Source organism: Procambarus clarkii, chromosome 40, assembly GCF_040958095.1.
Source record: "Procambarus clarkii isolate CNS0578487 chromosome 40, FALCON_Pclarkii_2.0, whole genome shotgun sequence".
In the NCBI taxonomy this organism is placed as follows: Eukaryota; Metazoa; Arthropoda; class Malacostraca; order Decapoda; family Cambaridae; genus Procambarus; species Procambarus clarkii.
Genome location: NC_091189.1, coordinates 39,503,995 through 39,527,343, shown reverse-complemented (window position 1 = coordinate 39,527,343; position 23,349 = coordinate 39,503,995). Strand labels below are relative to the sequence as shown.

The following is a 23,349-nucleotide window of genomic DNA, read 5'->3' as shown; positions in this document are numbered from 1 at the left end:
TCTGGTGGGTATGGTGTTGACATCAAAACACAGCATGGAGCCACAAGCAGATGGCGCCAGCAGTCACATGATGCAAGACAATGCCTCCAATATTCTTCACATCTCACTATGACTAGCTACAAAACTGTTGGTATTATCACATTCTTGGCACAAAATCCCAAATATGAATCCATTTCCATAAGAAACACATTAGTGAAGGAACATGTCATTTCATGATGTGTAGGTGCAGGAAACAATGGCTGGGTGCTGTGTGAGTCTACCTCATGCTGTGAATATTATAACTAGCATTGTATTCACTGATATCTGAATGTTAAACAGTCTATATCACAGTCAGGATCACCTATGACAATATCAACACAAAATAATTTGTTAGCTATTTTACTCATCATTACTAAGTGGTCTGTGACCTCGAACTGTACAGTGGTGCTGTGCGCTGCCCCTGTATGTGCCAGCCTTGGTCGCGCTCTCTGTACTGAGGCTCTCACAGCCAGTAAGGAGGCTGACACTTTTTTTTCCAAAATGGCATCTGTTTACTGGAGTCCTGAGGCACAGGATATGAGCCCTGTGTATCCGCAGGAGTTTTGAATCGCTTTCTATACCTAAAAATGCCACATGGCGCTCTGTGCACCCTTGATCCTGCGTCTCAAGGCTCTCTGCGCAGTGCAGTGGTTAAGGGACAGCACACCCCACTTTATTACCCACACGTGGTCACTAGTCAGCACAATGATCTAATTACTTGATATGTATGTATGTGTATATATATGTTAGTATATTTTGGTAGCAGTCTTTCTTGTAAACATATGTTGTTGAATATGACCGAAAAAGTAAGATTAACACTTTCGCCCGGGCATGACGCAGCATTGCGTCATCCGTTTACTGGCGGTAATACCGGGGATGACGCAGCATTGCGTCATCCACTTTAAATAATCGCCAAAAATCAGGTTTTTATCCGATTTTTTTGGGACTGGTTTTAAAATGTGCGCCGATGTCTTCCCATTTTCTTTGTTGAGCCTCGTGGCCCTCAGGTGGCTTGGCACACGCCGTCGGCCCATTGTTTTCGCTCCACTGTTGTGACAAATGTCGCCTCCCCTCGCATCTCAAACGTGTGAACATTTCGTCTATTTTCCGTGGCTGTATTTCTTACTGCGGCTTTAGAAACTATCTACGCTTACTCCACGATGGATAGTGATCATGAACAAGGCCCTTCCAGGAAGAAAATTGCGAAAGAAAGGCTTGAAAAGGAAGGGAATTGGGAGTGTAGCTGGAAGGCGTCTGAGCGCTCACTCCCGGCTAACGCGTGGCCCGTCTTCAACTCGTCGGCGGTTGGAGCGTGACCAGGTTTTATATTTTATATGCTAATGTTCCTCTAGAGAATTCGATTGCGAACCCATTGAGACCAAAATGAAAGACCTAGGACAAAAATTGAGGTGACAAGAGTGAAAATAGTGAAAACATTTTATCGCGTTTGCACGCTCCTGGGTAACTCATTCACACTTTCTCTGTTTGCTGCGGGTAATTAGCCGGGCTTTTGGAGTTTATATGCATTTAGTGCTGTAGAGAATTCTATTGCGAACACAATGATACCAAATTTAATCTCGTAGGACGAGAATTAAGGTGACAAAGTTGAAGAGAGTATACACTTTTCAGAATTTACGCACGCTCCCGTGACACCCTGGGTCCCATATCGCACAGTTGAAGGGTGGCGCGCGGGGTACGCCAAAGTGTTAATAATTCTAACACAAAATTTTTCAATATTTCTTTTGTTTTTCTTCACTGTCGGTGGTAATGAAAATAACAATTCTCCAGAATTCATTTTTTATTCATGGTCTGATGCCTGAACGCGTTTCGTAATTTGTATTACATTTTCAAAGACTTAATTTACCCAAATTCATTGCACTTATACTCTTGGGTAAGGTGATATGGTACAAAAGTTTTGGGTGAGGTGACAAAAACAAGACAGGACACGAATCAATGGGTATAACTTGGATATGTGAACATAAGAATGGAAGTAACTTCAGAGGGCCTATTGGCCCATACTTCCTCTTGCTGCTTCCATATTGGTTCGGGGTCTTGAAGTGGGTAGAATATAGTTGTGCATTAATTGGCTGTTGATTTGCTGGTGTTGACTTTTTGATGTGTAGTGCCTCGCTGATGTCGAGTCTCCTGCTATCGCTGTATTTATTGATGATTTCTGTGTTGCTTGTTAAGATTTCTCTGGTGATGGTCTGGTTGTGAAACGAGATTATATGTTCCTTGATGGCGCCCTGTTGCTGATGCATTGTTAGTTGCCTGGAAAGAGATGTTGTTGTATTGCCTATATACTGAGTTCTTTGGGGCTTACAGTCCCCAAGTGGGCATTTAAAGGCATAGACGACATTGGTCTCCTTCAAAGCATTCTGCTTGGTGTCTGGGGAGTTTTTCATGAGTAGATTGGCCGTTTTTTTGGTTTTATAATAAATTAACAATTGTATTTTCTGATTTTTGTCTGTAGGGATGACGTTCCTATCAACAATATCTTTCAGGACCCTTTCCTCCGTTTTATGAGCCGTCAAAAAGAAGTTCCTGTAAAATAGACTAATTGGGGATACAAGTGTTGTGTTGGTTGACTCTTCAGAGGTTGCATGGCGTTTTACCTTTCTTTTTATGATGTCTTCAACGAAACCATTAGAGAAGTCGTTGTTGACTAGGACCTGCCTTACCCTACCCGATGAAGAACTCTGGCGGGTATGTGGGCCTGCGGGCCTCTCCAAACAACTGCCTAGTGGACCAAACTCTCACAAGTCAAGCCTGGCCTTGGGCCGGGCTTGGGGAGTAGAACAACTCCCAGAACCCCATCAACCAGGTATCAACCAGGTATCTCACAGGATTCCATAAGTAACCTTAGTTTTAACACTGCCTATCTCTAACACAGGGAAGGAGTACAACTATAGCACATATGAGATACACTTCACTTATCATTATTGTAGGAGACTGGCACATGCCACACAAGTGACAAACGGACTGTTCTCCAACCCTGCCCAAAACCAAGTGAACGAGACAGCTCGCATATCTGTGTCCAACCACCCAGTTCCAATGTTTCCATACTCATTTGTATCTCCCAATAGTTCATTTATGTCATATAAAATTCCAGGTTGTTTGTCAACATTTAACACTGTTGTTTCTACTGTATATATTTTCCAGCATTGAATATATATTTTAAATGCAGTATGTATTTACCTTGCTGTTTACACTGTTCTGATGATGACACTTTCCTGCTATGATTATGCTCTGCACATGTGCAGAACTGACTATTGTACTGGTGGGGAGTCCAAATGCAAGAGTTCCAGACTATTTTTCCCACATTTAACACTGGTGTTTCTATGTCTCTCACCTGGGTTATACACTTCCCATGGGTCTCTCTCTTACAGTAAGATGGTGTGCACTTTGGTGGCATGAATGTTGTAAATGAATGGAGGATGATCATGCAGGTAAAGAATTTGTATTCATGAATACAAGGGTCAACTTGAGCAAGAAAATGAGGAGAAAGAAATATGTATTTTTTTAAAGGGTTTTAGTTTCCTGTTGGTTTCACCTAATTGTTTTCTTTTCAGTGATCAATGCAAGACATCAGTTCTATGATGGAGTTACAAGCATACCTGTCGACTGCACTGACCCCATGGGTAGAAAGCGTGTTACCAACTTATTATGTATGACGTATTGTCCCGAAGAGAAGCGAAAAATTATTGGAGACACTTTTATAAAGGTTCGTTTTCCCATTTTTAGTTGAACCTGTAATATGTGGGTCAAATACTTTTAGTGAGACAGTTAGTGGAGAAGTTAGTCTTTATGGATCTGTAGAAAGTATGAGTATGTGCAGTACTGAGTAGGGTTTTGAAATGGTAAAAAAATTGGCAGATGCAGTTCAATGCTGACAAACGAGAGGGTGTGTTGTAACGGGGGGTGGGGGAAAATATCTCTTATCTTGTCCATTATTCCACCCCCCAGTTAACTAACGAGGCCGGGGGAAACGGCTCTCTCTAGTCCGTTATCCCGTCCTCAGTTAGCTAACTATTCTAGAGCACCTCCAGAGTTCCTACAGCAGCCTCTCTCGTTCAACTCCTTGTAACCTAGGTATTTGACTACCTAGGTGCTACGACTACAAGGCGCCGTAACTTGATCAGCTACCCGAAACTCTAGAGAGAACTCTAGAATACATTTCACAACCACAAACGAAAAAGAGAAACGAAAGGAAAGAGATGAATAATGAGGTAATTAGTGAGGGTTTGGGGTGAGAGAGGTAGAGAGGTGGGAGGAGCGAGGAGGGTCATTAGCCGAGAGGGAAAGTTCGGAGAGGGGTGGAGGGAGAGGAGTAGATAGGTAGAAGTAGAAAAGTAGATAGTAGGAGTAGATAGTAGAAGAAGAAATGCTGCCACCATCCATTCTAGACCATTACGTACAAGACAAGGAATGGAACTTGTCTGTACCACAATATTCTCAAAGGATGTTATCAAAAGGTCATTATTAGTATGTTCCATCTGTATCCTGTACCCAGTAACCGCAGAGGCTTTCTCACCTCAACTCAAAAACTCTAGGGAACAAAGTTAAAGACCATTTAAATAATAAATTCATAATTATATTTCACATGAAGTATCATAATTTAAGCAATTCCAATGTTCAAGATTAATATGCCAAGTGAGTCATCATCCAAGAATTCGAGAACCCTACAACTTGACTGCCCCTGATCCTCACACAACACTTGTAAACACGACCAAGTCACCTTAATGTTCAACTCACCAAGTGTCTGCCTATAGCTGGATAGAGGGGGAGGGGGGAGTCCGTAGTTGACAGAGACTGTCCCGCCTCACCGGCTGACAGCCTCCCTGGCTAGGTCATCTTATCTGCTCTGCTGGCTGGCTCCTGTCCTGTCTTGATCCTGTATGCTCTGCTCTCCGAGTATATATTGGGGAACCTAGTAACTAACTCCGCCCACAAGTAGATAGCCTCAGGCACTCTACCAAGCCACTCCTTAAACATCGGCATGTTTGAAGGCCAATTATCAGATTAGCAGAAGCAAGGTGGAATTCGCATGACTTGACCTCAGGTCAACTTGAGGTCATTAACGCTTAGAGGTGTGAGACTCAGGCCGACCAAACTGGCGCCCCTCAAATCCTTGTCTGTGATTCATGTATCTCTATGTATTATTAAATAAAACTAAACCAAACACCTTATGGTGTTACAGTGTTAGCTGGAGCTCTAATCGTCTTGATATTGAAAATGGAAGGTGTAGTGTGAGAACTGGTGCTGGTGAAGGAGCTGTGTGGAGCTCTGAGGACAGAGTTGGATTCCCTGCAGGAGGAGCTATGGCAGATGCAGGAGTTAAGACAGACGAAACAACGTCAAATGGAAGCAAAGGAGGAGAGCAACAGTAAAGGGTCTACGTCTTGGAGTATCTTAGGGGACTGGGGGAGGGGGGGGGTTTTAACCCTTAAGCTGCTAAGGGGTAATGAGAAGTTATACACCCCCATGTACAAGAAAAAATTCTATAATTTTTTCAGACTTCTAAAAATGTTCATTTGTGTTCCCTGAACACAGGAAAAATAATAATAAAATTCTATTGTATTTACCAATGACAAATGATCCGACAAGTTCACCAATGACGTCACAGAGCAAGATCAATCAAGTGTGCTACGTCAGGGAGCTATCGCGCATGGCATTCAAGAGGTCCGAGTTGCCGCGAATTTATTTCCACGACATTATTTACAGTATCAATGGCACAATTTACAACAATTTTTTTTGCTATTATTGTTCCAATTATTGTCACTTGATGTTGTATAATAATACAACTGGAATAAATTCACTACACACACACACATTATTGTCACAAATATGTGCACCATACTATTCTATTTTACAGGAAATATACAATGTACCAGTATTTGCAAGTATTAGACATTTAGGACTCCTGGAGACTGTGATACTGTGCAAAACAGTTGACATGGCACAGAGGGACTGCACACGCTTTGCACCATGTTAACACCAATTTACGTTTCTGTGGCCTCATTCGTGTGGTGTTACACACAACGCACCGACGTGGCCTGCTGCATGCAATCCAGTTGGTGGTAATTTCTTGATCTGGTGTACCAGAAAGGCCTCCCTGTAAGCGAGCCTGGGTGTGAGAGCATGGTGCAATATTGGGTCCCGAATGGGTCTTTGTATTGCCTGGGGTGTCTTTGCCTCACTTTCCTAGTAACTGTTTCACAACTTGAAAACTAAAGGAATGGAAATATGGTTTTCTACCTGTTTTCACAAGATACATGTTGTAACTGTTTAGCATTGTTATGTCAAGAAGGTGGAAAATCATCTTGGTCTACTTCACTGTTTTCCGTACACCCACTACAGCATCACCATCATGTCACATTTATCGACTAAAGGCATGTTGATGTTGTAGTCCATCACACAATCTGACTTGCAGATTATTTGTTTTGTTCTGTTCACCTTGCCACTGTCCACCAATGTACCAGGGTGAATGGTGATCAACGTGTTCACTTCACGTCTGTCTTTCCACCGCACTGAAAGAATTCCACCACTTTTTCTTACCTTGCAATCACCTACTTGCATAGCAGTGTCAAACACAGGCATTTTACTGTGCCACACACTTCAGTTCTATTATCAAGCAAGAACCTGGTTAGTAAGGGACTGGTATAATAGTTGTGTGTACAATATGTGGCCCTTGTTGAGATATGGTGCAAGCAGTGCCTTCACCACACTACCTGAGAAGCCATGTTGGTCATTACCAGGAATGTCTACATTTGAAGCCAAATACAGTGTCATGTGTAACATCATTACTGATTCACAGTCACAGAGCAAAGAATTTCAGTCTAAATCGGTGACGTTTTGAAGGAATATACTTCTTGAAGGCAGCACGTCCTTTGAAAAGCATCAATAACCAGTTTCTGAGCTGGTACGTAGTAATCTCTGAACATTCCAATAAGGTCATTTAGCACGTGCCTTACCCTGTAAAGCCTATCATCCTGTCTCATTTGCATTATTTGCAAAATGAAGACACCGTAGGAGTATCAGAAATTGGTCTCGGGACATATATTTTGTGAACAGTGGTGTTGGAACAGTGTTGTCTTTGCTCCAATAATGGGATATTACGTGTTTCACACAATGTTTCATCAACATACATATATCGAAAAACACATACAGTTTACCTACAGTCGTCTCTTTCCATCGCTGTAATCATGAAAATTCTGATACATCCTCACCTTCAATAAGATCAGCTGTGTATCTGATCGTTTCATGAACAATATGTTCCATGAGCAGCAAGTAATTGAAGATGAGAAGATTTGTTCCTTAATGTTGCCATGTTGTGCCATGCTACAGTGCTTGGCTGGGCAGGATGCTGATGCAATGCACTTGGCAACATGGCAACTGGAACTAGCAGGCATGGCAAAACTATTCTCTGATTTTAAGTCACTAAAACCAGAGAATGATTCACCTGCTTCAGACTCGTCGATCAATTCATAATCTTGCCATGTAAAACACATAAACTATGTGCTTGGGCACGAAGTGGTGATTAGTGACGGGTGACTCTTGGTATCCTCGCCCATCGTGGCACCAACATGTTTACTCTCACTATTCGTTGTTTCAATATCCTCAGGCTGTGTATAGTCCTCATCTATATCAGTCATCAATATCAGGTTCATCGTGGTCGTTGAACAGTTTCATTAGTAATTTCGTCTTCGGTCAATGACTGCACGGCGAGGTGCACTGAGCGAGACCGGATGCTGGGTCGTGATGCACTTGCCATTGTGTGTGGTCAGTAACTAAAGCCTGTGAGACAAAGGAGGCCTGTACTAGATTTTTTTTTTCAAGATGGCGTCTGTTTACAATCGGCCCCGGCTGTGATATGGATGACCCCATTATACCACAGGCCATTTGAATCTTCCCTGGCACCCTATGTCGTATATGTATGCCATGCGTACAGTGGGACATGTTACTCCAGTTGTATATATATATATATGCCATGCGCAGTTTAAGGATTTAAGGGCCCAGTGCTTGTGGGCCCTAAACTTCCTCAAACACACATTTCTGGGAAGAGCCCCTACGGCTCCCCGGAGCTTACTAGGCTGATATGCTAATGTCAGACTTTGGCATCAGTCATGTGTATGGAGTTCTTATGGGCCTACCAGGGACCACGAGCCAGAACCTGGCCCCCCTCTAGAGAGGCAAGGGGAGCAATGGCTTATAGAAACCTCCATGTAATTGGAAGCATTCTATGTCTGCCATCGACTGGGTTAGGCACCCAGAAAGGTAGGCGTCCCAAAACAAACCTTTATTCTGGTGAAAATTGCAACCAAAAGCCGAACGAGTGGATAGAACTCCCCAAACAAAAACGAGCAAACTAGTATGACATCACCCATCGTCACCCTGCTGTCTGTGCATCCCCAGACCTACCGCGCCGGCGATCCACACCCCAGTTCTAAGGATGGGTGTCATAACACGTGAAAAAAACGCTGACCGGAGGGAGGGAGGGATGCCGGGGAGCCTTCAGGACTCGCCCAGAAAATGCCGTTTCATTACATTCAACGCTGGTTTTCTGGGGAGAGCCCCTACGGCTTCCCGGAGCTAACTACCCACAGAGGAAAAGAATAGGAAATTACACGGTTGCTGCTCACTTCTCAACCTAAAGTCGAGACAACTGGCTGCATCTGCCGATCCATAGTGACACAGGCCCGACTGGGGCCAGGAACGTTACAAGGTAACAAGCAGCCAGGACCCTGTTCGACCCCCAAAATCCCCGCACCCGAATGTCAGCCCAGGACATAGTGCCAAAGACGGCGGCAAGAGCCGCGAACTTGCGGACGTCATGGGCACGGGGATAGACCACAGGCTGGCTAGCCTTAATAACCCTGCGGATGACCTGGGAGACCCACACCCTTGAACAGGGGAGAAGGGAAACCGGATCAACCCAAAGCGCGTCCACGGCCACAGAAGCCTTGGCGCGCAAATAACGGCGGAGAGCCGCAACCGGACACAAAATGTGATGCACCCCCTGGCAAACCAACTAAGCATCAACAACCCAGGGACCCATAAGAATTCCATACACATGACTGATGCCAAAGTCTGACATTAGCATATCACCCTAGTAAGCTCCGGGGAGCTTGGATTCACCCAGAAAATGGCGTTTCATTACATTCAACGCTGGTTTTTTTTTTTTTGTGAATAATATCTTCATCGTAAATGCTCCAACCTCTCCTAATGGATCATCATAATACCATGAACAGAAAAAAGTTAACAAAAATGGTATATAACTTTCATGTTCCTTGTTGAAAAATATTGTTTGGGAGTATAGGTTGCTGTAAAACATTTTTTCAATGTGGCCATCCAAATATGTGCAAAATTTAGAGGCAAAAAATTTACAACTCCAAATGTTATGGCTTTATGACTAAACGACAACAAGAGAGACCTTAGAACTAAGAACTTTGTTTTGTTCTTTTGCACACTTTATGTACAAATGGTGAGAATCAGTCAGATTCAGAACTGAATTTTTTGAGAGGTCTCAAAGTTGAAAATTCTGTTCATACAGAAAAATAAACTTAGTTTTTGACAATGAATATACTGTAGTACTTTGAATTTATGACATATCTTGTAAGTTTTAATAAACATTCCTTGGTATTTGTATTCGAATATGTGAAAGCTGTAGATCAGTATGTGTTGCAATGAAGTCAAGAAGAAAAACCCCCCAAAACACTAAATAAGTATAGGGATAGGTTAGAGATAAACATATAATTGTAATAACTTTATTGCCCATATATAAGTGTTAAGACCTTCATCTGGTCCTCATTCATCGATACAACCTAAAGAGACAATGAGAATAGAGTTTGAAATCTCTAAATAAATCGTCCCAAAGAAAATAAATCACAACTTCTGCCACCTGTGGCTGATTAACCCTTAAACTGCGCAACACATCAATAGCTGTAGTGAGTAGCTGTCACAGAATTGCGCACCACAGTTATTGATGTGTTGGAGAACCACGCAAGATTTATCAGCTTCCTCAAGGCTTGTAAACAAACGCCATTTTTATAAAAATCATGGGCAACATTCCTGGATGTGAGAGCATCAGTACTGACTGAGCAATCAAGGCTGGTGCGCACAGCATGAGCTAACAGCATTGCTGTTCAGCTTGTGACCACAGCATTGCCTAAAAACGTCAAACTATACATGTACCTGCTATTACTTAGGGATGATAGTATTACAGAACACCCCAACTGTGATAAAAATGACCAGGATTCTGATAATAGCTGTGCTGTATGTTGGTAGGAGTAATGCTGAGGGAGGGAGGTGGCACTGTCTGCTGACTCTGTATTCACCTAGTTGTGCTTGTGGGGATTGAGCTCTACTCTTTTGGCCTGCCTCTCAACTGTCAATCAATCAACTGTTACTACTATTTTTTTTTTTTTACACACACACACACACACACACACACACACACACACACACACACACACACACACACACACACACACACACACACACACACACACGCACGCACACACACAAAATATACAATGAAGGCACAAACATTCATACCAAAACAGAGATGCAGGGCCAAAAAACAGGATTGGTTCAACAGAAATTGTGAGAGGGCCAGAGACCAAAAGACATAAAAATGGAATCAATATAGGAAGAGGCCAAACCCCCAAACATACCAGCGATACAAAGATGCGAGAAACAACTACACGGCAGTAAGGAGAGAGGCAGAAAGAAATTTTGAGAAAGGTATAGCAGATAAATGTAAAACAGAACTGGGCCAATTCTACAAATTCATAAACAACAAATTGCAGGTAAAGGATAATATCCGGAAGTTGAAAATGGGAAACATATTCACAGAAAATGAAAAGGAGATGTGTGAAACATTAAACGAAAAGTTCCAAAGTGTGTTTATACAAAATGCAATCTTCAGAGAACCAGACACAATAAGAATTCCAGAGAACAACATAGAATGTATGGAGGTGTCTAGAGATAAGTGGAAAATATGCTAAAGGAGCTAAGTAAGAACAAAGCAGTTGGTCCAGATGGAGTTTCACAATGGGTTCTGAGAGAATGTGCATCTGAGCTCAGCATTCCACTTCACCTGATCTTTCAGGCATCCCTGTGTACAGGAATCGTAGCAGACGTGTGGAAACAGGCTAACATAGTTCCAATCTACAAAAGTGGCAGCAGGGAAGACCCCCTCAATTATAGACCTGTATCATTGACAAGTGTAATAGTGAAAATATTGGAAAAAATAATAAAAACTAAATGGGTAGAACACCTGGAGAGAAATGATATAATATCAGACAGACAGTATGGTTTTTTAACACTTTCGCGCTCTCGGCGCTCAAAAAAAATCAATACCCTAGATGCTTTCGGCACTTCGCGCGCCTACGCGTAAGACCGAAAAAGTGTACACTCTTTTGACTGTCCTGACAATAATTGAAGGCGCACGTATTTAAATTTGGTATCACTGTGTTCGCAATGAAATTGTCTATAAGAGCATACCTATAAAATGCCGCCCAAGCATAAGGAGTATCAACACCAAATAAAAAACTATGCAGATCACTCGCCGAGAGCGCCAAACAGCAACAAAATGTTTCCACTCTCTTAATGGTTGCGAAGCCTACAGTTGTCCTACATCGCTAATTTTGGTATCATTGGAATCTCAATAAAATTCTCTACACGGACATATGCATATGAATGTTTAATATAGGTAATTGCCCACCCGCAAGAGTGTGTGAAGTGGAGAGTAGTTAGCCGCGAGCGCACTGGCGAAAACACAGGGGGGAAATCATGCTTGGAAAGTTTATACATTTATACGTTTCCTGACCCTACTTTTCTATGTACGTATTTCTTTTTTATACCAATGTGTTCGCAATAAAATTTTCTATAAGATGAAATGTATAACATTTGTACAAAGCATGTGTAAGAGAAGCGCCAAATATAGAACCACGTCGCTCAGTATGCGTTCGCGGCAGAAACGAACGCATTGTTTTCGTTCGTTTGATGTTTGTCATGTTTATACTTGTTGAAACATTTTATAATTTGTATGACAGTGATCGCAGTAAAATTCCCTACACAGACATATACATAACACATACAAATATTTCCCACGTGTTGGATATATCAACGACTAAAGGGAACCCACTGCCACACCCAGAGCCACACCCGCCACACCCCGAAACATACTTTGTGTTTTTTTTTTTTTTACTCATAGAAGTTTGTGATATAATATTCATTCTGGTACCAAAAAATTCGCAAATAAATTCTCTACAAAACGTATATAATATAACTTCTTATAGATGATAAAAAATTCCAAATAGGTGTACTTACCCTGTCTGTGTTGATTGAAGATCAACAGTTGAGCATTTTTTCTTCACTCCACCATCTTCAGGCTTCTGATCCTGAAGTTGCTCATCTGATGTTTCTTAGGTGGAGTGAAGCTGTTGCCGGTGGTTATTTTTTCTCCACCCAAAATATCTTTTTTCGGTGGTACCTTGTGTAGCAAGGCGCAGCGCACAATGCCACATCACAAGTTTTACATCCATATATCACGTCCCTCCTTTTGCCAGACTTGAAACAAACACGGCATCTTCTTTTTTTAGCCAAGTGCACGAGTTCATGCGTCAACTTGTAGTTGAGACGTTGTTCTGAATCTATAATTCTTGTATTTTTTGGATTTACTGGAAGAATATTGTCTTCTACAGGAACCACCAAACTTGTAGTAGAATCTTCTATGAAATCAGAAACATCAAGTGGTTCTATGTCCTCAATGTCCATTTCAGAATTTGTGGTTGATGAGTGGGCTTTAGGTGTTGAGGTGAACAGAGGACGCCTCGCACCAGATGGCCCGGGTGTTGAAACTGCCGCGTCAGCAGGAGGAGCTGCGCTGGCATCTATGTCGGGAACATGTGGTATACTTGTTGTTGTTGGCCATTCCTTGCTGTTCCACGCCAATAAGGCTTTTATTCCTACTGCGTGAAACTCTAATAGTGTTAGTTTTTTTGTATCTGTTGAGTAGTGGTTATACAATGCGTATGCATTGTGCATGGCCATTTGCAGAAAATAGAAAGTGATCTTCTTGGTCCATTTGTGGGTTTTTCTTGCAAACTCATAATATTTGACCATTTGATCAAAATGATCAACACCTTTCATGAACTTATTGTAATCCACTATGGCCTTGGGTTTGTTCATTTTCACAATTTCTACTCCAGTTCTCCCGTCACCTTTACGAACGCGTTTCCTGCGCTGTGCTTGAGTAGTGTCGGCATTGTGGATATTGGTGATGACAGAGACGGGGCGCTTGTCCTTCCAAACTATAACAAAGGTGTTATCCTTACGCATGTATACGGTCGTGTCGGTTGCCATTTTACCCTTTACAACTTGTTGCAGATCCTTGGGGGCGCCACGTTGGAGTCTAAGTGTGCCACATGTGTAAACACCAACTTCACGTAATTGTTCTGTTAGGCTTACCGAGTTATAGTAGTTATCCATATACAAATGATAACCCTTGTTGACTAGGGGCGCCATCAACCCCATCACGGTTTCCACTGTCGTTTTTCCAATTCCACAATACACGTCAAATTTATATATGTAGCCTGATTTCCCTTCGGCCAACATATAAAATTTTACACCATATTTATCAGGCTTGTTGGGATTGTAGACCTTGAAAGAGAGGCGGCCTCGCCAAGCCATTGTACCCTCATCGAGACTCAATTCTTTTTTGGGGATATACAGAGCACCACTTGGTTTCCGAACCCCTTGGGGACGAGACCCGTCGGTTAACATGTAAGTTCGTATACGAGAAATAGAGGGGAAAAATAAACTAGAAATGTAAAAAGAAATTTTTCCGAAAAATTTATGAAAAAAACTCTAGGGAAAAAAATCGTCAGGTTCATGGCGTAAATGCGACCGTGTTTTGTTTGTACTCATCAATAAGTGAAGTCCTGATCCGCTTTATAAAAGTCCTTAATTGTTCCTAACTGATTATTAAGACGTCTGGCAAACATCCTCTGGATGTTTCCTGCCAGCCTGCAGGCACATCCTGCCTAAAATATACGATGATGTACTGTACATTTAAGAAACAAATCTGGGTCACAGGTCTGTGGAGTGTGGTTAGGCTTACGGAGTCAGCCGGTCCCCCCTCCACCACCAACACACCTCCCCCTCTCCCCCCACCACCGACACACCTCCCCCTCTCCCCCCACCACCGACACACCTCCCCCTCTTCCCCCACCACCGACACACCTCCCCCTCTCCCCCAACCACCGACACACCTCCCCCACCCCCCACCCCAAACCCATACACACACACACACACACTCTCAAAGGTCACGTGGTTCACAGTTCACTTCAACACCCATATATCGCTTCCTGCCTGCCTGCCTCCTTCCCAGCCTGCCAGCCTGCTTCCTTCCCAGCCTGCCTGCCTGCCTCCTTCCCAGCCTGCCAGCCTGCTTCCTTCCCAGCCTGCCTGCCTGCCTCCTTCCCAGCCTGCCAGCCTGCCTCCTTCCCAGCCTGCCTCCTTCCCAGCCTGCCTCCTTCCCAGCCTGCCAGCCTGCCTCCTTCCCAGCCTGCCTCCTTCCCAGCCTGCCAGCCTGCTTCCTTCCCAGCCTGCCTGCCTGCCTCCTTCCCAGCCTGCCTCCTTCCCAGCCTGCCAGCCTGCTTCCTTCCCAGCCTGCCTCCTTCCCAGCCTGCCAGCCTGCTTCCTTCCCAGCCTGCCTCCTTCCCAGCCTGCCTTCTTCCCAGCCTGCCTCCTTCCCAGCCTGCCTCCTTCCCAGCCTGCCTCCTTCCCAGCCTGCCAGCCAGCCTGCCTGCCAGCCTGCTTCCTTTCCAGCCTGCCTCCTTCCCAGCCTGCCTGCCTGCCTCCTTCCCAGCCTGCTAGCCTGCCTCCTTCCCAGCCTGCCAGCCTGCCAGCCAGCCTGCCTGCCAGCCTGCTTCCTTTCCAGCCAGCCTGCCTCCCCCCCTGCCATCATGCTAACGGGTAGTGTGTGTTAGGCTTATCTTCGGGAATGAGCCGGTCTCACCCCCACCACCAACAAACCACCCGCCCCCCTACATCCCATCTCTCAAGGTCACGCGGTTCAACCGCGTGACTACCACTCACTCCCTGCCTGCAAGCTAGCCTGCCTGCCTGCAAGCTAGCCTGCCTGCCTGTGCCTGCCAGCCTGCCTTTCCCTCCCTAATTCTCACTACTTCCATCCCTTCCTGCCTACCTCCTAGCATCTCTCCCTACCTCCCCCTCCCTCCTAGCATCTCTCTCCCCCCCTCTCTCACTGATTCTCCCCCCCCCCCCCCTCATTCATGCTGCCTCCCACCTAAGTTCCATCGTCCATCCACCCACCAGTCAGCCATCACTGACGCAATGGGTGCATTTGGAGCCAACATGGTGCACAGATGTTTCTTGATTGTGCAGATAAGTAAAACAAAAGCACAGAATGAACATTCCAGCCTTATGGCAATTCAAAATAATAGGAATAATAGGCCGTGAATCTGTGAAGTCACAGTGGGCAAACAGGACCATCTCCCACCCACCACCACAAGCTGGCGTGACCCTTGGTGGACCCCTTCCTACCCGAACGTTGTTCGGGTAGCATGACTCCCCAACCCCAATTGGGAAACTGGAAGTTTCGGATAACTAAAGTTCGGAAACCAAGTGGTGCTCTGTATACAGATTCAAATTTTTCTGAAAAATAGTCCATTAGTGGTCTAACTTTTATCAAGCGGTCACTATTATTCACTGGAACGCCTTTTTTGTTATACATGTGGAAGAACTTAGAAATGTGTTGGAACCGAGCAGACGACATAAACAAGTTGAAGAATCGACAATGCCACATCTGATTCGTCTGCCAGTACATCCTCATTGTAGGCATCTTCACTATGCCCATCAGTATGCACAGGGCCAAATATCGGGTCATTTCTTTCACCGACACTGGTTTCCACGTTTTTCTTGCTGACTCAGCCATGAGATGTATGACGTGTGTGGCATGCAAATTTGTTTCATACGCTAAGTATTCAACCACTGCTCTAGTGAAAAATAATTGTAAAAACTGCAATGGAGTAGCAGGTAGTGGAATTGTTAGGCCAGGGGTTGCAGTAAAGTCATCAACGATGGGAGGAGTATTGCTACGATTCCACTCATCACCCAGCCTAGCCCTCTTTGGTACCTGACACGTGCGGTTACCGCGTGGCGGGGCTGGGGCTTCTTCATCACTCTCATCCTCACTCTCACTCGAAATATCTTCATCACTTGAGGAAACCTCATAAAGAACATCATTTTCCGGTTCGTCAGCCTCCAAATCATCATCAGAAGACCCTGAAAAGGCTTCAACAACGTCGGGAATCTTGGATGGAGTGAGATTGACCCCACGATACAGATCGAAAATCCTGGCGATCTCTTCTGCTTTCCTAGATTTCCTACCTTTGTTTTGCGTTCCACTGCTTGTTCCTGGTGCAGCATCCATGTTGAAGGTATTGAATGGGTTTTAGGTACACGAGAACGGAAATAAATGCATAAAACGGGTCACGTTTGTCGCGAGAGGGGAGCACAGTGTGGGCACTTGGCGTGTCAACAAAACAATGGGCCGACCACGTGACTGGGTAGGCCGAGATGCCATGTGTTTGGTGAGGGAGAACGGGAATTTCATGGAGAACAATCTGAGAGTATCCCCATCCATTTCGGTTAAAAAATGGAATTTATAGAAATATTTTTTCGATTGACGAGAAAAGTAGGCAGTTATGCGGAATCGTAAGAAAAACCAGTGACGAGTTATCTCTAATCGAAAGCGCGAAAGTGTTAACAGGAAGATCCTGTATATCGAATTAATTAAATTTCTATGATCGAGCAACAGAGATTTTACAGGAAAGAGATGATTGGGTTGACTGCATCTATCTGGACCTAAAAAAGGCTATCGACAGAGTTCCACATAAGAGGTTGTTCTGGAAACTGGAAAATATTGGAGGGGTGACAGGTAAGCTTCTAACATGGATGAAAGATTTTCTGACTGATAAAAAAATGAGGGCAGTAATCAGAGGCAATGCATCGGACTAGAGAAATGTCACAAGTGGAGTACCACAGGGTTCAGTTCTTGCACCAGTGATGTTTATTGTCTACATAAATGATATACCAGTTGTTATACAGAATTATATGAACATGTTTGCTGATGATGCTAAGATAATAGAAAGGATAAGAAACTTAGATAATATTCATGCCCTTCAAGAAGACCTGGACAAAATAAGTATACGGAGCACCACTTGGCAAATTGAATTTAATGTGAGTAAATGCCATGTTATGGAATGTGGAATAGGAGAACATAGACCCCACACAACCTATAATTTATGTGAGAAATATTTAACCCTTTAACTGCACAACACATCAAATGATGTGTTCAGTGACGTGCAGTAACTTGCGCTCCACATCATATGATATATTGGAGTACTACGCAAGATTTAAATGGCCTGCAGATACATGGGGCTCACCACACCTTCATCAGGGCTCTTGTAAACAGACGCAATTTTTTTTTAAATCATGGGCCAAATTCCCAGGTGTGAGTGGCCTCAGTATTGAGTGAGCTACCAAGCCTGACGCATGCAGCGTGAGCTCACAGCACTGCTGTTCAGCTTGTGACCACAGCATCGCCTAAAAATGCCGTAATATACATGTTCTTGGTATTATTTAGAAATGATATTATAACAGAAGACCCCTGACTGTGATAAAAATGACCAGGATTCTGATAATAGCAGGATTGTTGTAATAATTAGCGCTGTAGTAGTAGGAGTAATCTTGGTGGGGAGGGAGGTAGCATTGTCTGCTGACTGTGTGACCACCTTTTACTGTCTGGACTCACTATACCACCTTAGTCGTTTGCTATGGTAAACAAAACATGCAGATACTTATATATAACATCTGTGTATAAAAGCAAAAACAGTATAGTGGGAGGAGAATGGTGGTGAGTCAGGTGAGGTGAGGGAGGGAGTGGCAGCCAGTGGCCACTGCCACTCAGCATATCAACTTAGTGGTTCGTTATGGTGAACACGAATGTAGATACTTACATATAAAGTGTATATACGGTGTAATAACAGCAAAAGGAGTGTGGGGAAGAAGCCATTTTAGTGATGGGTGTGGCAACATCTGCATGATTTGTCATGTTGGTAGGGGTGGCCACTATGCTCTTTGGGCATTATACCGGCTTAGTTGAACAGTTATGGTGAACAAAACATGTAGATACTTACATATAATGTCTGTATATAGGCTAATAACACCACAAACTGAATTGTTGGGGGTGAAATTTTAGTGCATCTGACCTTGAATGTGTGAGGGAAGCAGCCGCCACCTGACTGTGTAGCGACGTCTTTTAGTGCCTGAACTAACTATATCAACTTAGTTGTACAGTTGTAGTGAACAAAACATGCAGATACGTATATATAACGTGTGTATATAGTGAATAAAAGCAAAAACAGTATTGTGGGAGGAGAATGTGGGTGAGTCAGGTGAGGTGAGGGAGGGAGTGGCAGCCAGTGGCGGGCTGGCACTGCCACTCAGCATGCCAACTTAGTAGTTCGTTATGGTGAACACGAATGTAGATACTTATATATAACGTCTGTATATAGTGAATAAAAGCAAAAACAGTATGGTGGGAGGAGAATGTGGGCGAGTGAGGTGTTGAGGGAGTGAGTGGCAGCGAGTGGCTGGCTGGTGTGTGGCGGTCACTCCTCGTTGCTATTTGACTCATAATAGCAACTTAGTGGTTCGTTATGGTGAACAAAACATGTAGATACTTAAATATAACCTGTGTATATAGTGTAATTACCAACAGTATTTGTTCACTGCTTGATGAACATAATAATGGAATCAACAATATGCTCACCATATTTTTGAGTACAGTGATGATTCACTCATTTTATTATATAAATATATCACACTACACACTATTGAATAATATTACAACAAAATACGAAAAATCAATCAGAAACATTGAAATAATTAGGTAATTTTCTCTTTGTGGCAACTCCTGCCTGACAGCTGACGAGCAACAGACCATCTGGGACGCACGTTGAGTCAGCGCCTGTTTTTTTGCCAGACTTCCGCACCCTATAGCGGGCAATATATGCCACTTACAATTTTGTTATTATTTTTCCCATGATCAGAAAACACAAATTAACAGGTTTAGAAGAAAAAAATAATTTTTTTTCTTTTTTGTATGCGCCTGTGGGTGACAAATAAATAGCCCAGATCCACACAAGAGTTAAAGAAACATAGAGCAGCCTATCTGATATATAGCACACCTTTTGCTATAATGAAAAAAAAAATGAACAAATTTATTAACCGGACAAATGTCACAAAGGTTTGTTTAGTGTATGTTAGGTAAACTGTTCCATTGTTTAAATACTGTAATCGAATATCATATTGATGTTTTGCGGTTGTGGAACTGATTAATTTTATTTACATTTTAAATGTGGAAACTAGTTTCGAAAGACGAGCGTTTCACATGACGAGCTTGTAACTGCTGATTCTCTCCTTCCCTCCCCCTCTTCCCCCCCCCCCCTTCCTTTGCCTATTTGTCAAGGGCCAAGAGGTTGACCTGAGGGTGGTTTTGCTAGCTTGGTCCTCTTGGTGCCTATGCTCCCCCACTCAATTCTCCCCACTCAGATTCCCTCTCCATCCACCTCTCATTCCCTCTCCCCCTCTCTCACCGGTTCCTCCTCCATACCAAGCGAGTCAAATGTCCCTACTTTTTATCTTGGATGAGACAGGGTTGAACATAATTTATCAGTTTTGTGAACATTGCTCGGATATACACTAGGCTCGGGTGGTCTACTACAGAGGTGCCTTGTCCCCTTCGAGTAGCTGGTGAGAGCTGACTCAATCTTTGAGAATTTCATGTATCCTTCCACGGCAGATCATGGAAGGTGATTGGCGGTAGATAAGTGCCAAGTCCTTATTGGCCTTGGAGAGCCAGACCTCAGGCCAAGTTTTAAATGGTTGGCCGTAGCCAAAAATAATGGGTGGAGCCCTGGAGCTGTATTAGATTGTGGGAGGAGCTACCCTTCCACCGGTAAGCTGGTGAAACAAAATTTCAGTAGTGTGTTCTGGGAGTGCTTGGGGGGAGAACTCGGTCCGGCATCAAAGGGGCTGAGGGCAGCCATCGACATCTTGGCCTAAGTGCAGTTTTAAGGTATTGTGCACTTGAGTATTCATGTCCTCGGTAGATATCCACTTTGCCTCTTAGGGATAATAGAGTAGGGTATATGGTCGTCTGATTTCAATATGTGTTAAATTTTTAATAAACTTTTAAAGAGTTTTGTTGTTTAGTTATCTCTGTCCCTTTTGTTGTTAATGGGGAGCAATTTCTATATTCAGTATATATGTGTGGTATTTGGAAATCCTCCTGTTCTCCTCCATTTTATGGATATTAAAGTTGCCCTTGAACTGAAATAAGCAAAGTAAATTAAACAAACTAATTCCCAAGATTTATTACTGAAGGTCCTATTGCCCGGGAGTTCCATGATTGCTGATTCCTTGCCTTCCTGGGGGATCGGTGATAGACACATTCAGGTATGGTTGGTCGGGAAGATGGTGGAAATGTCTAATGAGTTGTTAATTATTAGTTATAAATTAATAACCCATATTCTTGTTGTACCCTCCTCATTTAATATTCAGCTTATATTCGTGGCAGTTGAGTGAGGGGTCATACTGGACTGTAACAGTGTTAAGCTGGGGTATTGAGTGAAGAGGGGTAGAAAGAGAGAGGGTAGGAAAGGTTCATTCAATGGTAGTTTTGGTTCATTACAAGCTCTTACCAGAACGGATTAAATTCGTTAATCGAGGCTCCACTGTAGATAGTGGTGTGGGAATTGATATGAAGAAAGGCAGCAATAAAAGTATGTGTTTGCTGTTTGCAGTACTCAGTCATTCAGACTGAGTACTGTACATATATTCATATCCTGATGCATTATGCGTTATCGGCAAGGCAAAGTCTTAATCCCCTCATCTCAGAGGGGTAACTCAAGAGCATTACTAATTAAAATATTTTTCGGGTAAGCTGGTTTCATTCATTGACAAAATAAGCCATAATATTCATCATATAAGGCCATGCCACATTCATACATAAATTTCCTGTTGGAACATAAGAACATAAGAACAAAGGCAACTGCAGAAGGCCTGTTGGCCCATACGAGGCAGCTCCTGAATACTAGATAAGCAAGACTATACAACATTTAACAGCATGAGTAAAACAACTCAATTACCACAAATACAATATACAATAAATCTCTTATCCTGCAATTGTCTAGCAGTGTAGGTAAATCCTTCCACTACTCCATTGAAAGACAAATGAACATACTGTGCTGTGTAAGAGTTACTATGTGGCTAACAGGCTTGAATAACTGTCAACTGTTTATTTCACATGATCAACATCATATCGTATGCATGGTAAGCTAAGCAATGGAAAAATCAAACCTAATTGCTCTACAGGCCAAACCATATAACAAATGAACTACAACTGAAGTTGTGATGACTGTCCTCTCGTTCATAAGTGACAATGGAGGGAAATACTTCTTAGTGAAAGGTAGACAGCAGGGGCTTGAGTAAGAAGTGCAAAGTTTTTATGGTAAGTTAAATTAGAATCAGTTGTTTTTCAGTTGCAAATATTTCCTTTCAGGTTGCCAATGAGCTGATGGCGGAAATGAACCTGAGAACGGAGGAAGTAATGTTGGGTCAGGGCACATTGAGACCAGATCTCATTGAGTCCGCTTCTTCAATGGTCTCTGGAAATGCTCAGAACATAAAAACGCACCACAATGACACAGATCTTGTTCGGGTCCTCAGGGTACAAGGCAGGGTAGTGGAACCACTAAAAGATTTCCACAAAGATGAGGTAGGAAAGATTTTTGTTTGCTTAAAGAGTTAGCATATCTCACTTGTAAATTGATGTGACACTATATGATTATTTATAATGTTAGATATACAGTGCATCACACTTAATTTGTTAGATGGATGAAAAACACTTGAAATATGATGTAGAAAAGAAAAATGTGTGGGCTGACGTTTCAGTAGCATGGGTATATTGGCTCTGGCACCACTGACACCTATAATGCTACTTGGTCTCTGGATTTGTGCAGGCATAATGAACACCAGGATCAGAATTTTGTGTGCTCATGGACAGAAGAGCATGGGGGACCAAAGATTGACTCAGTACCAAGGATATCAGCTCAGAAGGTATAGGCAATGCAAATCAAACTAAATTAACATGATTTACACCACTATGTTAGTACAGTATAGTGTGTATTGTATTATAACCAAAATGCTACCGCACACTTTCAAAAATTCAAAAGGTGACACCCCTAGATTCAACACTTGCATCAGAGGAGCTCCAGCATATTTCAACAATTCTAAGTATTGTAGTACAGGTTGATGATAGTGAGTGGTGTCCCAGAGAACATAAAGGTATAGTGCTTTTGAAAAATAGGTGAGATAACAGGAATGTGCCAAGGGAAGTGAAAAATTGGACGAGAAAAAGTTGCTCTAGTGTTTCCAGTGCAGAGAAGAACATTCAAGATGGCCGCCGGCAAGAGGAAAGACAAAACAGAGCTTGATTTTGCTGGATTCAATGAAGAAAGCATTGATATTAGCAGTCTACATAACAAGTTGGTAAAATTAGATACTATAGTGAACTCCTATGTAGAAATAATTAGTAAACTAAAAGAAAGTACTGACCATTTGAATAGCAAAGTTTTATGTCTTGAGGGTTTAGTGAAAGACTTGCGCAAGGATAAGAATCAATTGGAAACAAATTGCAAAGCCATGGAAGAAGAAAATAAACTCTTAAAAATAGCTATGGAAGAAGTTAAAGTAAATTTAAACATAAATGACTACAATTGGTTAGGTAAAGAAATTCAACAGGAGAAACAGCTTTTGTCAGCACAGATGGAGGAAGTTACACAGGGAATAGAACAGTGCAAGAAAGATATGCAACTCACTTATGCACAAGTGGCCAAGGAGAAGGAAAAAATAGAAGAAGCAGTAAAGGAAGTCAAACACTGCAGCAACCAAGATAAAACAAACATTAGGCTAGAAGTGAGAAAGGAATTGGCATCTAACCCGAAGTTGGTGCAAAACACAGTTGATCGGAGTAAGTCCCTGATCATTTTTGGTTGCCAAGAAAAGGAGATAACATCTAGGTCAGAAAGAGCTGTAGAAGAAGCTAAAGTAGTAGATAACATTTTTAGCCTCGTGGAAGGTCTTACAACCATAGAGAATGTGTGCAATGCAAATCAAGATTGCATACAGGAGAATAGGCAGATATGTAAAAGGAAAAAATCAACCTTTGAG

The 23,349-nt window shown here is 42.9% G+C and overlaps 1 protein-coding gene across 7 annotated transcripts in view; it reads left to right on the top strand.

Annotated features, from left to right (window-relative positions):
* The window catches only part of bur (GMP synthase burgundy), a 213,317-nt gene that overhangs the window by 153,397 nt on the left and 36,571 nt on the right, over positions 1-23,349 (top strand). For all 7 annotated transcript variants that reach the window (XM_045742218.2, XM_045742216.2, XM_045742220.2 and 4 more), the window contains 2 exons: positions 3,591-3,742; positions 21,680-21,895. In XM_045742218.2, the coding sequence (XP_045598174.1) occupies positions 3,591-3,742; positions 21,680-21,895 (368 nt within the window). The remainder of the gene's footprint in view (positions 1-3,590; positions 3,743-21,679; positions 21,896-23,349) is intronic.